The sequence below is a fragment of the Anomaloglossus baeobatrachus genome, chromosome 3, assembly GCF_048569485.1.
Source record: "Anomaloglossus baeobatrachus isolate aAnoBae1 chromosome 3, aAnoBae1.hap1, whole genome shotgun sequence".
In the NCBI taxonomy this organism is placed as follows: Eukaryota; Metazoa; Chordata; class Amphibia; order Anura; family Aromobatidae; genus Anomaloglossus; species Anomaloglossus baeobatrachus.
In genome coordinates this window covers 430,017,543-430,035,895 of record NC_134355.1, presented here as the reverse complement: position 1 = coordinate 430,035,895, position 18,353 = coordinate 430,017,543, and the positions used below count along the sequence as shown (strand labels likewise).

Here is an 18,353-nt window from a genome sequence, read left to right as displayed (position 1 = left end):
GGCCTCCTTGTTACGCACTTAAGGGAAATTGTCTTTTCATCCAGACTAAAGTGTAATATTTTATTAGCCAGTTCAGTTCCTCTATGCAGTCGGGTATTTCTATTGGTGTTATTAGCTTACCTGGAAAAGGTCTCTGAAGGATGGATGAGCAGCTGGATTCGGAACAAAGGGAAGGGCATAGAATGGAAGGAATTCTGTAGTCTGGCTCAGTGCCGCCCCACTGGTTTCCAAGTAGGTTTTAAAATGAGAAATTCGCTCTTCACAATCCGAGCGGTCCTATATAGAAAGAGGAAAGTAATATGTTATTATTCTTACTTTACCTCAAAGGGATTTTGCATAAAAAAAGAAAGCAAACTATTTCTAAACTTGACCATCCAAGAAAAAAGTTTTATTTCCAAAAGGGAAGGTCTTCAAAAGCTATACTTACCCATTGCCCACAATTACTGCCTCCGAATAGCATTCTCTGCGCAGGTAAACAGTAATTGGCCATCTTGGCTGGTATGTATTTGCCTAACTGTACAGGAAAGCACATCCACAATGCGTGCCTATAAAAAGGGCGTCAGAAAAATGGAAGAGGTCCCTATGGTGATTGGCATCCATCCATACTGTGTCCCCTGTCGGGTATATACCTCCTTGGGTGTGCACTTAAAAGGGAGGTATATACAGTTTTCTGACCAACATTACAAATGACGTATTTGGTCTGGAAATGTCTATGTACATCAGTAGGTATCATCTCCATCATTTGTTGTAATCATCCGAAAATAAAAACCCTGCTATTCCTTACAATGGAGTTGAAATTCAGATATCTATTTTCAGCCATTGTGTTTGGCAGACAAATTTTTAAACCTGTCGAAAAAAATTCTGGCAGATGAAAGATTATAATCGGATCCAACAGCCATTTCTACTCAACAATTTTAGCCTAGTGTGTGTAAAAATGGGTATATATTGGTAAATGTAAAAGCACCCTTAGAATAAATGCGCACCTAGAATTTTTCCTCTATATTTTCAAAGATGGGGAGTCCTGGATAACCCCTTTAACTGTTGTTCCTATGGTGCAAAAACTTGTGATGTACTACTGTACTACTACTAAGTGATGTACTACTGCTAAGGGGCCCACCGGAGGATTCTCCTGTTCTCCTGTGGGCCAGCCTTGAGCCTGACTGCAACGATCTCTTTCACCTCAGAGTGGTCATGGACCACTATAACCGGCAAGTCTCCTACTTCCTGTGATGTCAAGTAGACAGAGCAGTTCCTTCTTTCTGCCTTGGTGTACAGATCAGGCTGTCTAGCAGTATGACGTCCATGGTGACGCCCCGTTGTCAGAGCAGAGTGGAAGAGGAAGAGTTGATTTGTCGATGTTAGGTCATAAGTAGTAGAATGGCAGTCTGAGCTGGCATAGATCATCGCAGGGCAGAACAGGCAAGTAGTTGTCGACTACTTGCCCATAAGTTGCTCATTACATAGGGGGAAAAAAAGTAGTCTTAGAAAACCCCTTTACCTATGTATCATCTGGTTTATTTCTCTTTAATTGTGCTCCATCTAAAGTGTACCGCGCTATTCTGGTGTTTAAATTGCTATAAATTATGTAATTATTAATATTCAGATTAATAATTAGTATTAAATCATTTACGGTAAATTGATTTATAAGTAAGTAAAAGAGGGTGGATTAAATGTAACCCGAATGGATCAGGTTTATGGGAATTCATAAAAAACGTAGGAAAAAAAAAATGTAACTAGTTAAGGCCTCTTTTACACATCAGTTTTTTTCCATCAGTCACAATCCGTTATGTGACTGTTGCGACGGATCCCTCGCAGACTGAAATAAAAGTTATGCGACAGATCCCTGTAAAAAAACGGATCTGTCGTACCACATTTTTGAGAGAGGGTGAGAGAGGGAGAGAGAGGGTGAGAGAGAGTGAGAGAGGGTGAGAGAGAGTGTGAGAAAGAGGGTGAGAGAGAGGGTGAGAGAGAGGATGAGAGAGAGGGTGAGAGAGAGAGGGTGAGAGAGAGGGCGAGAGAGAACGAGAGAGGGAGAGAGAGAGAGAGAGAGAGAGAACACGAGACGGGGAGAGAGGGAGAGAGAGAAAGAGGGAGAGAGGGAGAGACTTTTTTCTGACCAGCAGGGAATTTACACATCTGAGCATGCGCATTTAAAAAAAACAAAAACGGATCCGTTGCCGGATTCCGTCATTTGACGGTTTACGACGGATACTGCCCCCATTGTCTTCCATTCTAACAAACGACAGATGGAGACGGATCAGTCGCTGTCCGTTTTTTCGACGCAAACAAAAAACGTTACTGTGGACATCGTCTCTGTCTGATGGACAAATATTTTTCGACGGATCTGTCAAACGACAGATGAAACATGAGGCCATCCATCGCAATCCGTCGCTAATACAAGTCAATGAAAAAAAAACGGATCCAACGCTGGATCAGTTATTTTCCAAATGCGACGGATTGTGACTGATGGCAAAAATTAAATGTGTGAAAGGGGCCTAACTAGTCGCGTCTTGTTGCAAAAAATGTAAGTGACCCTAGACTTCCACTTTAAAAGTCACAGCAAGCAGTGAAATCAGCAGATTGGTGAGTAGGTAAGACAACGGTTAGGCTTCATGTCACAAGCTATGATATTTCAGAAATCTCATGACACGCCTGTTTTTTTTATATTCCTGACTCAATTTGAGAACTCTGTTTTTGCATATTTTGCAGCATTTGGCAGTTCTTTTTATACTCATACAAAGCAATGAGAAAATGCTTCAAAAAAACATAACTTATTTTACTGCGTTTTTAGTGAATAAAACTAGCTTTAGTAGAGAAAGCACCCATGTAATCCACATCTAGAAACCGCTGCAAAAAGTACTGCAAAAGGGGCGGTTTTTATCATCGTGTTTTTACTGCCAAGTGAGCAGGTATTGGCTACAGTAAAAAAAAAAAAAAACGCAGCAAAAAATGCGGTGTGTGAACATGGCTTTACGGTCAATGATACAACATTAAACTGCAGCCTGATCAGTATTAGTGCAGATATTAGCCAGATGGTGATTTGTACATTGTTACCATCGGTGTGAATCTAATTTTAACTTATGGAGAAATAATTACTTATAACCAGGAAATATAAGGGAGGTGCAAGGACAAAAAAGCACAGTAAAATGGGAGGATAGGGTATTAATAATTACAGACAATAGGCCATTAAATATAGCCATGACAAGGATATGAGTAGCCATCTTTTATAAGCCAAGAAAAGCAGACCACTCCCGAGACAGATACCTCACTTGTCAGATATGGACCAAGGATCACAAAAGGCCAAAGCACAGGAAGTCTATAATCAAAAATCTACACCCCGATCCCAAATTACTACTTTTAATCATGGAAATAAAAGATTTCAAACCCCCAAAGAGTCAACTTTAGGCCTAAAGGACACAGTGATGCTGTTATTCCTCATAGGATCTGTCACGTATCACCACTACTAATACTTTTAGGGCAGCCATGTTTAAAATGTTCCCCTATTCCCCCAGACTGTTCGCGGCGACCATGGACGTGGCGTCTTAATGAACATCTACTTAAAGACGACTTATGTGTGGTGGAAATACGACAGGTGATAAGTGATTTCTTGGAATTTCACGTCCAGGATCAGACGGCCTTGCCGACACAGTGGGAGACGCTTAAATGTGTGGTGCGGGGTATATTAATAAAGCATGGATCGAGACTTAAACGGGAGAGGGCCTCTCTGATTACCTCTCTGGTTCAGCGAATTCGGACCTTGGAGGCGTCCCACAAAAAATCCTTATCTGCCTCGGTGTATGCTGAATTGCTGGGATTTCGGGAGAAACTTAGGGGGCTCTTAGATCAAAAATACTATGCGCAGAGGGTACGGTTACAGAGATACCTATACGAACATGCAGACAAGTGCGGGAGGGCATTAGCTAGGTTTATTCATCCGAGAAAACTCACAAACCATAATCCGAAAATTAAGGCTAGAGGAAGACATATTAGTCAGGACCCGGTAAAATAGCTGAAGAGTTCCGTGCCTTTTATGGGGACCTGTACAACATAAAGGGTCAGTTTACTGATATGTCTCCGACGGCACTCAACAATAAGATCAAGGACTATGTCAAGCGGACTGCCTTGCCTAGGCTAGCGCGAGCAGAAATTGTGACGTTGGAGTCAAATTTTACGGAAGAGGAGATATCTTCGGTTATCAGAGACACCCCAGTAGGCAAGAGTCCAGCACCGGATGATTTTACGACCAAATTTTTTAAAGTTTTTAGGGACCAGATTGTTCCCTTTTTGACACGGATCTTCAACTCGGTGCCTGCTGGAGCATCTTTGGTCCCCCAGTCTTTGGAGGCGCATATATGTTTAATTCCAAAGCCGGGGAAGGATCCGGTTAACGTCTCCAATTACCGTCCCATATCATTGATTAATATAGATGTCAAATTCTTTTCAAAAGCTCTCGCCAACAGACTGGCTCCTATGCTCCCAAAAGTGATACACACGGACTAGGTGGGTTTTGTCGGGGGCCGAGAGGAAAGAGACAATACGAACAAGACGTTTCTTCTGCTGGCTCGGGCGAAGGCACTACCTATGTGTTTACTTTCCATAGATGCGGAGAAAGCCTTCGACTGGGTCAGCTGGAGTTTCATGTTGGCATCTTTGAGACAGGTGGGGATAGGTGACAGGTTCCTTAGAGGAGTGGCCTCCCTTTATAGTACACCGACTGCCAGAATAAAGGTAAATGGGTCCTTATCCACGCCAATTAGCATAAAAAAATGGTACCCGACAGGGTTGCCCCTTATCCCCCCTCCTATTTGTTCTCGTAATGGAGCATTTGGCTATGGCCATTAGACAGAACCCAGATATAAAAAGGATAGAGGTGGGAGGGCACCAATGTAAAGCGGCATTATATGCAGATGACCTCCTCCTATACATTACACAGCCTCACATATCCTTTCCCTCCTTGGTTAAGGAAATTGAGAACTTTGGACATATAAGTAACTTTAAAGTTAACTATAATAAATCAGAAGCCTTGAATTTAACTCTGCCGGGGAGGGAAGTAGACCTTATTGCATCCAACTTTCCTTTTAGATGGCAGACATCGGCCCTGACTTATCTGGGGGTGGCGGTACCACGGGACAGTTCTAAGATTTTTCACCTTAATTACCTCCCTTTGCTGGAACGCACTATAAGAGATCTGAAACAACTTGATAGACAGAAACTGTCCTGGTTTGGACGTATTAATGTCATCAAGATGGATGTTCTCCCTCGTTTTCTATATATCTTTCAAATGGCCCCTATAGCACTACCTTCTTTTTTCTTTACCAGAATACAGTCAGTTATTAACAAATTTGTGTGGGGAGGGAGGAGCTCTCGGGTGGGGAGGAGAGTGTTGAGTAGGGTTAAGGGAGAGGGGGGGGCAGGGTTGCCAGACTTTAAAAAGTACCACAAGGCGTCCCTACTGCTGAGACTTCTGGATTGGCAATTTAATAGGAGCACTAAACAATGGGTGAGTCTGGAGCAGGTTTGCTCTGAAATGCCCCTGTGGTTCCTCCCATGGATCACATCACTGCGGAGGGGACGGACAGATGAAGAGGCGGAGTTTCTCAAGGCATCGCTGAGGGTCTGGGACGTTGAGTGCAGGCGGGGATCTCTCTCAAGGGGTCCTGGTCCACTCTCACCACTTTTCTCTAACCCAGAGTTTCCCCCAGGGGTGGGAGTTGAGCGTTTCTTATGTTAGAGGAGCGAGGACACACGGATAGCCCAGACTTTGCACGGTTTGGAGGTGCCCCCCTTTTTGGCCCTTTTGCTCCCAGAGGGCCGGCATCCAACGGCTTGGCTGGAATACCTTCAACTTAGGTTGTTTTTGATTGCTGATAACAGACTTGGGCTTTTTGCGGTCCCGCCCACAAAATTTGAACAATTATTTTTGCTGGAGGATTCTCCCGGGCATCTTTCGTCACTGGTTTACTCCTTCCTGACTACAGAGGCGGATATGGGGGGCCTTAAATATATCGAGAAGTGGAATAGAGATTTGGGGACTCCCATTCCAGAGGAGGACTGGAAAAAGTCCTTTATCCTCACCCATAAATTTTCCATTGCCTGCGACGCACAGGAAAAAAATTATAAGATTCTGACCCGTTGGTACAGGTGCCCGGATACTCTACACGCAATATTTCCTGGGGTTTCAGATAGTTGCTGGAGGTGCGGAAGGGAGAAGGGGACAATGCTGCATATCTGGTGGGACTGCCCATTGATAAAGCCTTTCTGGAAGTCCGTGTTCAAGGCATACTATATAATTAGCGGAGAGCAGTTGGTGGGTTCCCCTCAGATGGCGCTGCTTTCAATCCTCCCGGGATCACTTAAATCACAGAAAATGGGCCTCCTGAGATTCTGTCTTACAGCAGCACGCATGGTGATCCCGAGATACTGGAGATCGACTGGGGTGCCATCTATGAGGGATTGGTTTGCAGAGATGGCCATCATTCACAGGATGGAGTCCCTCATGGCAGAGACCAATGACTCAGTGGATAAATTCCTTAGGATCTGGACCCCCTGGACCCTGGCTCTTGATTCCCTACCATTTCAAAATCTTATTGGTAACTCATAACCTGTGTTATGTCAGTCCAATGTAGCGGTCCGAGTACTGGGGAAGTAATCCCTACCATGCCTTCCCTCCCTCTCTTTCTGCTGCTCTTCTCCCCCCCCCTCCTTTTCTTTTCCTTATCTTTCCCTCTTACTACTTCCTTTCTTTCTGGTTCTAGTTAAATCTTCTAAAAAAATTTTTGGCAGTGGCCTCGTTTTGGTTGAGGCGTATTTCTCCTTTGGAAGGAGACTGTTCGTATTATCAAATATGGTTACATGTCCTATGCGTGCCTTATGGTAGTAAGTAAGAGAGGATGTATTAGCTAGGACGTGGCTTATATTTTTCTCTGTAAGTTGACACATAGTAATCACTTATTTGAATCTTACTTTTTTTTTTCCTGTAAATTGTCTTGTTTACTTTAATAAAGAAAGATTAAACATAAAATGTTCCCCTGTGAAGATACTATAAGGCTTTCTATGTATTCATATCCCTTCGTTGACAGTTCCTCCCCAGGTTATAGTTGTGCAAACGATAGTATTGGCAGAAGTGGCAAGAAATGATATAGGAAGGTGGCCACATTATGGTTCCATGGATTGCTTCAATGTACTATCTGTTTTTTTGCTCGCTTCTATAGACCTTAACAGCTAAGCTTTTCATTTGATAAGTCTGTGTTTTTGTATGAAATGTGAATAAAGCCTAAGACTAATAAAATAAATTACTTTGGGGCTCCCGTAAGTTACTTTGATTATTAATATAAAACAATAGCCAAAATGATTAGACAAAAATGTGGACCTTTTTAAGGACAGAGTAAAGCTCACTCAATATCTAGTATAGAGGTATCCTGTTAAACCCCCATACACTTGAGAAAGCTGTCGGCCTAATGATGGTTTGGCAGACAGTTATCTCGCACTCTTGGCCGAATGCTCCTATGTTCTCTATGAGAGCTTCTGCCAGACATCTATGGTGGTAGCTTATCTCAGAGAGAACAAAAAAGATTGTCAGTCTGAAGCTGAATATGAGGGATCCTTAACGCCTCAATAATGTCAGGTGTCCTCATACATTATCTTGGTGTCTGAACCTATCCATATCGGTGGGTTTGGCTAACAAGCTAATGTATATAAGTGCCTTTACACTTACAAAGTCACTCTTCTAGGCTACTGTGGCCATGCCTGTAGGATCACTCATATAGATACACCTTGATGTGTTACATGCCATTTACACCTCATTCACAGGGCTAGAGGGGCACATTTACACCAAAAAGTAAATGTGTCAAGACTGAAAAGGTTGATATTTAACTGACTATACTAAATGTGTAATATATAACCACAAAATTCATTATATAAAAATGTGTTTTGAGAATAAATTGGACTGCTGACTTACAATTCGTCCAACATTATGCTTTAGAGGGAAAATGGCAAAGTGGATATGGAGGTAAAATTCTAGCTTTTGCGCCAAAGGATCATTGCTGCGGGTGTCCAGAGGAACGTGTTCATTCCACTTCTCAAAGAAGGTTTTCCTGTCCCCATCTTCGAAAGCAGTGAGGAAGTCTTTCTGCAAGACAAGACATGAAAGGATAAGGGTCAGTATAATCGGGCTGCAATCATTTCTACCAGACTCACGGATATTTTTGAATACCATTAATGGCAACGATAGAAGGTATAAACTTTATCTACAATTAAATCCCACTGGTGACGTTTGTTGCAAATTTCATCAGAAATGACTAGAGAAAAAGCACTGGTGGCTGTCAACATGGCGGACAAAACTCATTGCAGGTAAGTATGCATCAGTGTGGTAGAAGAGGGTAACGTACTGTCATCAATTTTCACGAATGTGTCACGGCCTTTCACAGAGGTGTATCGGCCAGCTGACAATCCAGTGGCAGCGAATGCTAGAAAACACCAGAGATTGGCAGCACATATTGTTTTCTGACAGTTCCCTGTTTCTGCAGCGCAGACTCTGACCCTGGGAAACTGTCATTTTTTTCTCTCAGTTGCCAGCCTCTAACTTCCTTTATTAACCTCACCCTGCGGTGGTTTGGGTACGATTTATAGATTGTTCCTTGCTTAGCTCTGGAGAGGTCGTCTTGTGGTTGCTGCAGCTCAGATAAGTGTTTGTGCTTTACCATGGCTCTGGTGATTGCAGTCGTGTTTCCCCTGTATTGTTCCCTTGTGTCTTCCTTTAGGGTTAGGGGTGTTAACTTAGAGCTCATACCCTCCATCCTTATTTAGGGCTCACTTGCCAGGGTAAGGCAGGGCCCAAGTTATTCCAGTTCGGCGACTTGTACGGTACTACTATAGGGTCGATGACGCCAGCGAGGGTGAGCTGCAGGTTGTCGTCAGGGACCTTCCCCTTTTCCCTAGCTAGGGTACAAATATACAATACAATCAGATGACAAATGAGCATTTTGTTTGTTACACAATTGATCAGTGGAATGTGTATGGGTCAATGATTGGGATCATTTATGGCAAATTCAAGGCAAGTAAAATTCCAACCGGTGAAATGTTATTATGAAATGACACAAGACTAACACCTAGACAGTATGAAGGGTTAAGAATGCCCTCATTAGCCATTTTATAAGTAGAAGGGGTGCGTCTTATCATATCCTGTTAATGCACCCACACTCCCACACCTATGTGTTCACCTCCATGACAGGAAGGATGACCTTAGCCTAACTTACTCGCTCCTATCTAAATGGAAAAAGAATGAAGCAATATATTCTAAGAGACAAGACGTTTCCTAACACTCACCACCCTGTCTGCAGGAGGTGAGGATCAGCTCAGATAAGGCGTTTCTACCAGAAGAGCGCCCCCTCCCCAGTGTTCACATTCTTCACATTGCGTGTCTTTCTGCAACCTACAGCCTTAATTACAATAAACGTCCCAATGATACTTGCCTCAGAGACTGCCAGCGTTTAATGGCTCCGTAAATATATACATATTCTGCATTCCTAAAACACAGGCAGAGATGACCCCCAACCCTACAAACAAACTCAAAATGGGAAATCCAGCAAAGACTGAGCTTTATTTTACTGGAACCCATCTGATGACCGAACATGTTTGTTAAAAGGTGTATGGACAAGCGCACAGATATGCTGCTGTATGTACTGTGTGTTCATTTTATGGGCACAACTAGATACAGGATTTGTGCTGTACAAACTATCATAGCCCACATCAGAATACTGAGGCACACAGAGGTACAAAGGTGCCCCAGCGAGCGACATAGACTGCGGGGTGGGCACCTCCGAAACCTAACATAAGAAACTGTTCATCTAAATGCCTGGGCGTACACCCTGCCGAAATAATGTAAAAACTTCTTAAGATGCTATAGATAACTCATTCAAGAACAAGGGACTATGATGGAAAAGAATAGCTTTGCAACAACAACCCAATTGGTCACCAGTTAATTTGCTCCCCTTTCTTAAAGCAGAATAATATAAAGGCAGAGACCCTGGTTCCAGTAATGTGTCACTTACTGAGCTGCAGTTTTGACAAAACTGTTTCATCCGCTGCAGATTTACCAGCTTTCTGATTACTGAGCTCTGTATAACTCCGCCCACACCACTGATTGGCAGCTTTCTGTGTACACTGTGCATAGGCAGAAAGCTGCCAATCAGTGGTGGGAGCGTGGTTATACAGAACTCATGAATATAGAGGACTAGTGATAATCTCCTTGTGCTAAAAATTACATTTTTGTGTACTCACCGTAAAATGTCTTTTGGAGCCTTTCATTGGGGGACACAGACAGTGGGTATTATGGTGTCTCCAGGGAGGCTTGACACTAGATTTGCAAAAGTGTTAGCTCCTCCCCCCACAGCATATAACCCCAGCTAGGCAGGAAACTAGTCCAGTTTGGTGTAAAAGCAGTAGGAGAATGACAACCAAAACCACAAGGGCGGGAGCTGTGTCTCCCAATGAAAGGCTCCAAGGAAGACATTTTACGGTGAGTACACAAAAATGTCATTTCCTTTCTCGCCTTTTCATTGGGGGACACAGACAGTGGGACGTCCCAAAGCAGTCCCTGGGTGGGAACTGAACTATTAACAGTGTATAACATCAGACTAAGACCTGACTAACGACTGCAACTGCAGTGAACACATATCAACACTGTCAAGAAACCGAGCAGTGGCCACTTATAAATGGGCCACTGCCGCCTGAAGGACTTGTCTTCCAAGAGCAGCATCCGCGGAGGCATGCGTATGCCCTCTGTATAATTTTGTAGACGTGTGCACACTGGAGCAGGTAGCGGCATTGCAAAGTTGGGCCGCCGAAGCCTGATGGCGGATAGCCCAGGAGGCACCCACTGCTCGTGTAGAGTGGGCCTGCACAGATTGAGGGGGTAACGACACCTCGTGCTTTGTAAGTTTCACAGATGGCAGTCCTGATCCATCAAGAAATCGTGGATTTGGAAGTCTGGTCGCCCTTTTTTTATCCTTCTGAGAGGACGAAAAGGGCATCGGACTTGCGGAACGACGCTTTTCTGGAGATGTAGATCCGCAGAGCTCTGACAAGATCGAGAGTGTGAAGGGCTTTCTCAAAGGAGTGGACCGGGGCCGGGCAGAATGACAGCAACACAATGTCCTCGTTCAGGTGGAAAGAGGATACGACCTTCCGAAAGGAAGGCGGGGGAAGGCCGAAGGACCACCTTATCATGATGGAATATCAGGTAAGATGAGCGACAGGACAGAGCTGCCAGTTCGGACACTCGCCTGATAGAGGTAATAGCGACTAAAAAGGCAACTTTCCAAGACAGCCGTTGAAGAGAGATTTCTCTCAAGGGTTCGAAAGGAGGAAGCTGAAGAGCTCCGAGAACCAAATTCAGATCCCAGGGATCTTAGGGGTGACGATAAGGGGGGACCAAATGCGCCACCCCTTGAAGAAAGGTACGGACCTGAGGGCGAGAAGCCAGCTGCTTCTGGAAAAAAATTGACAAGGCATAAACTTGTCCTTTAAGGGTATTGAGAGCAAGATCCGAGTCCAGACCGTCTTGCAAAAAGGCAAGAACATTAGGGATTGAAAAGGTAAGGGGCGACCGATTATGACGGTCACACCAGGACAGATAGGTTTTCCAGGTCCTGTGATAAATGCTGGCGGAGGAAGGCTTGCGAGCATTAAGCATGGTATGAACTACCCTGGAAGAAAGACGCGACTTGGCTAGAATCAAGGATTCAAGCGCCACGCCATCAAATGCAGCTGTGCTGTATTCTGGTGGAATATTGGACCTTGCGACAGAAGATCCGGGCGGTCGGGAAGACGCCAGGGAGTGTCGCCGAGAAGGTGGAGGAGCTCTGGAAACCAGGCTCTTCTGGGCCAGTCCGGGGCCACGAGGATCACCGGGATTCCCTCCGCTTTGATTTTCTTGATTACTCTCGGAATGAGAGGGAACGGAAGTAAAACATATGGCAGGCGAAACTGCGACCACGGGAGGACTAGAGCGTCGGAGCCGAGCGCTAGCGGGTCTCTCGACCGGGATACGAAGGGATGTACTTTGGCGCTTAGCCTAGACGCCATGAGGTCCACATCTGGGAGCCCCCAACAAAGAGTGATCTGATGGAACACCTCGTCGTGGAGGGACCATTCCCCTGCCGCTAGACCTTGCCTGCTGAGAAAGTCTGCGGCCCAGTTGTCTATCCCCGGAATATGGACAGCTGAAATAATGGGAATCTCTGCCCAAAGAAGAATCCTGGAGACTTCTTTCATCGCTGCCCTGCTGCGAGTTCCTCCCTGACGGTTGACGTAAGCCACAGCCGTGGCATTGTCTGACTGGATCCGAACCGGGAGTTCCAGAAGCAAGGGTTGAAAGGTCTGAAGGGCCAGAAATATGGCCCTGATCTCCAGAACGTTGATATGAAAGGATCGCTCGGGGTGAGACCAGCGTCCGTGAGCAGTGTGGTGGAGAAACACCGCCCCCCAGCCTAACAGGCTGGCATCTGTCGTGACTACGTGCCAGTGGACAGGGCGGAAGGACTTCCCCTGAGATAGGGATGAGACCTGAGTCCACCAGACGAGGGAACGGAGGGCAGTCCGAGATAAGCGGACTGACTGGTCTAGAGAGGCTGGATTCTTGTCCCAAGAGGACAGAAGATCCAGTTGTAGAGGGCGCAAATGGAATTGGGCAAACGACACGGCTTCCATGACTGCTACCATCTTGCCTAACACTCTCATCCCACTCCGGAGGGAAGGGATGTGTAACGGCAGGAGCGGAGGGATTGGGCGGCCCGGATCAGGGAAGACCTCTTGTCTTCTGGAAGAAAAACCCCGGGCCTGAACCGTGTCTATCAGCATACCTAAAAAGGTGATGCGCTGATGAGGAATGAGGGATGACTTGTTGAAGTTGAGAAGCCACCCTAGCCTTGAGAGCGTGTCTGGGCAAATGTGCACGCTTTCTGAGCAAACTTAAAGAGAGCTCCCTTAGATAAGTAGGTCGTCCAAATAGGAAATGACCAGGACGCCTCTGGAGTGTAAAATAGACATGACGGCTGCCATGACCTTTGTGAAGACCCGAGGCGCAGTAGCCAGTCCAAAGGGAAGGGCCCTGAATTGGAAATGATTGTGTCCTACGGCAAAACGAAGGAATCGTTGATGCGATACACATATGGGAATGTGTAAATAAGGATCTTGAATGTCTATGGAAGCTAGGAATTCTCCCGGTTCCAAAGCAGCTAGTACTGCTCTCAATGACTCCATTCAGAAGGTCCGAATCCGTACGGACCTGTTTAGCCTTTTGAGGTCCAGGATAGGACGGACAGAGCCATCTTTTTTGGGAACGACAAAGAGGTTTGAATAGAAACCTTTGCCGTGCTGTTCCAGGGGCACTGGAATGATAACGTTTGCTTTTTGCACAGAGGCTATGGCCTGACATAAGGCCTGGCTTTGCGTTGTGGACTTTGGAAGCCGAGAACGCAGAAACCTGTTGGCCGGTAGGGAATGGAAATCGATCTTGTAACCTGAGGTGACGATTTCTCGAACCCAAGCATCGTGAGTATGGTCAAGCCAGATATCCTGAAAAAGCAGAAGCCGCCCTCCAACAGGAGTCGGCTCTGAGGGGTACCCGGCGTCATGCTGAAGGGGCCTTCGCGGGGCGAGGTCCCTTGGGTTTAGATTGCCTGGAGTGGGAACGCCAGGAAAAGTCCCTTGAGGGACCGGATCCCCGATCTGAGCGTTGCGACGACCCCTGTGATGGTTTTTGGGGGGCGGGCCGAAAGGACTGCCTGCGCCACGAAGACTTTTTAAAATTTTTGGATACAGGCCGCTTTTGTGGTAGAATGGTAGTTTTACCACCCATCATCTCAGATATAAGCTCGTCCAGGGATTCTCCAAACAGACGAAGACCCTGGAAGGGGAGTGTGGACAGAGGTTTCATAGAGGCACTGTCCGCGTTCCATATCTTTAGCCACAGGACTCTGTGGGCAAAAACAGCGTTGGCTGCCGTTAGGGCTGACAAACTAGCTGCATCTAAGGAGCCATGAAGCAAGTAATTAGAGGCTAGAGAGAACAAATTAAGGATCTCGAGAGCCTCTGAAGGAATATTGCAAGAGCGAAGCAACTTGCGCAAGTTCCTACTCCACACACTCATAGCTCTCGCCACCCATGTCAAGGCAAACAGGGGGCGCAGAGGGGAGCCTGAAGCCTGGAAAATAGATTTGACCGCAGCATCAACTGCGCGGTCGGACGAGTCCTTGAGAGACGCGGTGTCTGAGACAGACATAACCGTGTGTTTAGCCAGCCTGGATACTGGCGGATCCACAACGGGGGGTACTGACCAGAGCTTAACCAGTTCCGATGGAAAGGGATAAGAGAATGAAGAGGAGGATTTTTTATTAAACATCCTATCAGGGTGATCTCACCATTTAGATATGATTTGATGAAAAATCGGATCCTGGGCAAAGGACTTAGGATGCTTCTTGGCCCGCTTGATTGCCGACTGAGAAGTCGGGTCCGAAGGCTGATCAGAAATCGACAGAGTGATTGACAGCCGAAATTAATGTGTCTTCCATATGTCTAGACTCAGAAGGGACATCTGAACCAGAGTCAGAGTCTTGGGAATCGTGACTACTAAAGGTCACGGAGCCTGAGTCAGACTGATCATCGTCCGAGTCGGACGAGACGTAACCGTCGCAATGGCGCCTTTTGGAGACAGCCTTTTTACGTACTGGGAACGAGACACCAGACGAAGGCGGGCTCCTCTGGGGGAGCTGAGCCGGGGGGAGGCTGTGAGAGCCTGTGGAAGGCTGGAATATCTGAGCGGCCAGGTCATCTAACCTCTTATACATTAGAAGAGCCCAGGCAGGAATAACGTCATCAGACTGGGGTACTGCCTGGATAGTGGCCGCAGCCAAATCCACAGACTGCACGACCTCCTGGTCCTGCAGCGGAGGCTGTTGTGACACGGTAGTAGGGGCATCGCAGCCCCGGCATAGTGGATAGCTTCGGCCATTAGAAAACGAGCGTCCACAGGTGGTACAAGCATAGTATAGGTCCATAGAGGATGCCAGGGAAGCTTTATCACCCTTGCGGTTACGCATGTCAGCAACAGTTCCACAATAAGTACAGTGAGCCTCTAGCAGTATTATAAAGGGACTGCTGTGGGTGAGGAGCTGCTAGCAGTAATATAAATGACTGCTATGCAGAGCCGGTGTATACCGAGTAAAGTAGCACACCCTGTCAAACAGTCGGTATATACCTACAGGCACAGTTAGTACAGTTAGGTCCAGAAATATTTGGACAGTGACACAAGTTTTGTTATTTTAGCTGTTTATAAAAACATGTTCAGAAATACAATTATATATATATATATTATGGGCTGAAAGTGCACACTCCCAGCTGCAATATGAGAGTTTTCACATCCAAATCGGAGAAAGGGTTTAGGAATCATAGCTCTGTAATGCATAGCCTCCTCTTTTTCAAGGGACCAAAAGTAATTGGACAAGGGACTCTAAGGGCTGCAATTAACTCTGAAGGCGTCTCCCTCGTTAACCTGTAATCAATGAAGTAGTTAAAAGGTCTGGGGTTGATTACAGGTGTGTGGTTTTGCATTTGGAAGCTGTTGCTGTAACCAGACAACATGCTGTCTAAGGAACTCTCAATTGAGGTGAAGCAGAACATCCTGAGGCTGAAAAAAAAGAAAAAATCCATCAGAGAGATAGCAGACATGCTTGGAGTAGCAAAATCAACAGTCGTGTACATTCTGAGAAAAAAGGAATTGACTGGTGAGCTTGGGAACTCAAAAAGGCCTGGGCGTCCACGGATGACAACAGTGGTGGATGATCGCCGCATACTTTCTTTGGTGAAGAAAAACCCGATTACAACATCAACTGAAGTCCAGAACACTCTCAGTGAAGTAGGTGTATCTGTCTCTAAGTCAACAGTAAAGAGAAGACTCCATGAAAGTAAATACAAAGGGTTCACATCTAGATGCAAACCCTTCATCAATTCCAAAAATAGACAGGCCAGAGTTAAATTTGCTGAAAAACACCTCATGAAGCCAGCTCAGTTCTGGAAAAGTATTCTATGGACAGATGAGACAAAGATCAACCTGTACCAGAATGATGGGAAGAAAAAAGTTTGGAGAAGAAAGGGAACGGCACATGATCCAAGGCACACCACATCCTCTGTAAAACATGGTGGAGGCAACGTGATGGCATGGGCATGCATGGCTTTCAATGGCACTGGGTCACTTGTGTTTATTGATGACATAACAGCAGACAAGAGTAGCCGGATGAATTCTGAAGTGTACCGGGATATATTTTCAGCCCAGATTCAGCCAAATGCCGCAAAGTTTCTCGGACGGCGCTTCATAGTACAGATGGACAATGACCCCAAGCATACAGCCAAAGCTACCCAGGAGTTCATGAGTGCAAAAAAGTGGAACATTCTGCAATGGCCAAGTCAATCACCAGATCTTAACCCAATTGAGCATGCATTTCACTTGCTCAAATCCAGACTTAAGACGGAAAGACCCACAAACAAGCAAGACCTGAAGGCTGCGGCTGTAAAGGCCTGGCAAAGCATTAAGAAGAAGGAAACCCAGCGTTTGGTGATGTCCATGGGTTCCAGACTTAAGGCAGTGATTGCCTCCAAAAGGATTCGCAACAAAATATTGAAAATACAAATATTTTTTTTGGGTTTGCTTTATTTGTCCAATTACTTTTGACCTCCTAAAATGTGGAGTGTTTGTAAAGAAATGTGTACAATTCCTACAATTTCTATCAGATATTTTTGTTCAAACCTTCAAATTAAACGTTACAATCTGCACTTGAATTCTGTTGTAGAGATTTAATTTAAAATCCAATGTGGTGGCATGCAGAGCCCAACTCGCGAAAATTGTGTCACTGTCCAAATATTTCTGGACCTAACTGTATATACTGCTAAAAGCTGATATACACCGCCAGCCAGCAGACACACACCGCTAGAAAGACAGTGATATACCACCAAGCAGAGCGGTATATAGTGCTGCAGAATTGCAGAGCCAAGGAGGCGATCTCACCCGTGTCTGCTCCCCACATGTAATGGCGTCCAGTGTTCTCTGGCAGCATGGAGGGGAGAAACGGCCCACTAGAGGGAGCAGCTTCTAGAGCAGTGGAGGGGGCGTTGCTAGAATGCAGGCCGACACCGGGAGCTAAATTAATGATGCTTCCCCGGGATCACGGCCTGCATCGCCCCACCGGCGCCTTTTCAGGCGGCGGTTTGGATGCAGTGGACAGATGACTCGTCATCTCCCTACCTGCTCCTGGCTCCGTCTGAAGACGCGTCGGTCCTGGGATGTGAGGATCTCGGGGACGCATCTTCGGCTCAAGGCTAGCAGGTGCTCGGCTCTGCTTAGCCCTCTGGAGCTACCTTGGTGTGAGGTGCTTCCAGGGAGCCTGGAGGGGTACGCAGACCCGACCACTTGGGCACAAGGGAAGACTGACGGCTTGTGCACGCCAGGTTTCCTCTGCCTGTACACGGGGGGAACGGGGGTGGCAAGGCACCCTGGTATTGCTCCTATCAAAAATAGAATGAATAAGAAAAGAAAAACAAAATAAAAAGTAAAAATAAGCTGGCCTGAGGCACCTCTGGTGGAGCTCAGTCCAGACATGTCAGCCTCCCTGGCCTGCTGACACTAGGGAAAAACTGGGCTAGTTTCCTGCCTAGCAGGAAATTATATGCTGTGGGGGGAGGAGCTAACACTTTTGCAAATCTAGTGTCAAGCCTCCCTGGAGACACCATAATACCCACTGTCTGTCTGTGTCCCCCAATGAAAAGGCGAGAAAGGAACTGTGATTTTATAAAAAAAAAACTGCATTAAGCAGACCAGTAAGTGACATGTCGCTGGAATCTCTGCCCCTACATCATGTAGCAAAAAACTGGTGACAGATTCCCTATAAGTAAATAAAAGACACTCCTATAAATTAGTTTACTGCATTTGGATTGTCCCTCTAATGGAAAAACCATGTGTAGGCAAACATTTCTCCAACAGCTGCCAACCATATGATACATGGAAGGTCCATCCAAACCAAGGCTGCTCTTTGTGACCATGTCTCTGCTCTATCTCATAGAAGGGAGGTCCAAGTGGAGGGACAAAGCATCTGTGACATCCATATGTCTTATCCCAGGGCAACACATATACTTTTTTTGGACACTTAGGAATTTCCAATCAAATTAGAACTAAAGTCCATCAATTTTATATAGAAGAAGTAGTGCAGGAACATGGAAGAGATGCAGTTTTCAAGTTTCTGCTGACCATTTTTTAACTATTTCTTTATTAAAATGGTTGTCTAATGATCTTTTTTTTTTCTTCT

At 45.7% G+C, this 18,353-nt stretch overlaps 1 protein-coding gene across 4 annotated transcripts in view; it reads right to left on the bottom strand.

Annotated features, from left to right (window-relative positions):
• The window catches only part of ARMC9 (armadillo repeat containing 9), a 294,215-nt gene that overhangs the window by 228,761 nt on the left and 47,101 nt on the right, over positions 1 to 18,353 (bottom strand). For all 4 annotated transcript variants that reach the window (XM_075340394.1, XM_075340396.1, XM_075340397.1 and 1 more), the window contains exons 4-5: positions 7,958 to 8,128; positions 121 to 276 (exon numbers count right to left, since the gene is read on the bottom strand). In XM_075340394.1, the coding sequence (XP_075196509.1) occupies positions 121 to 276; positions 7,958 to 8,128 (327 nt within the window). The remainder of the gene's footprint in view (positions 1 to 120; positions 277 to 7,957; positions 8,129 to 18,353) is intronic.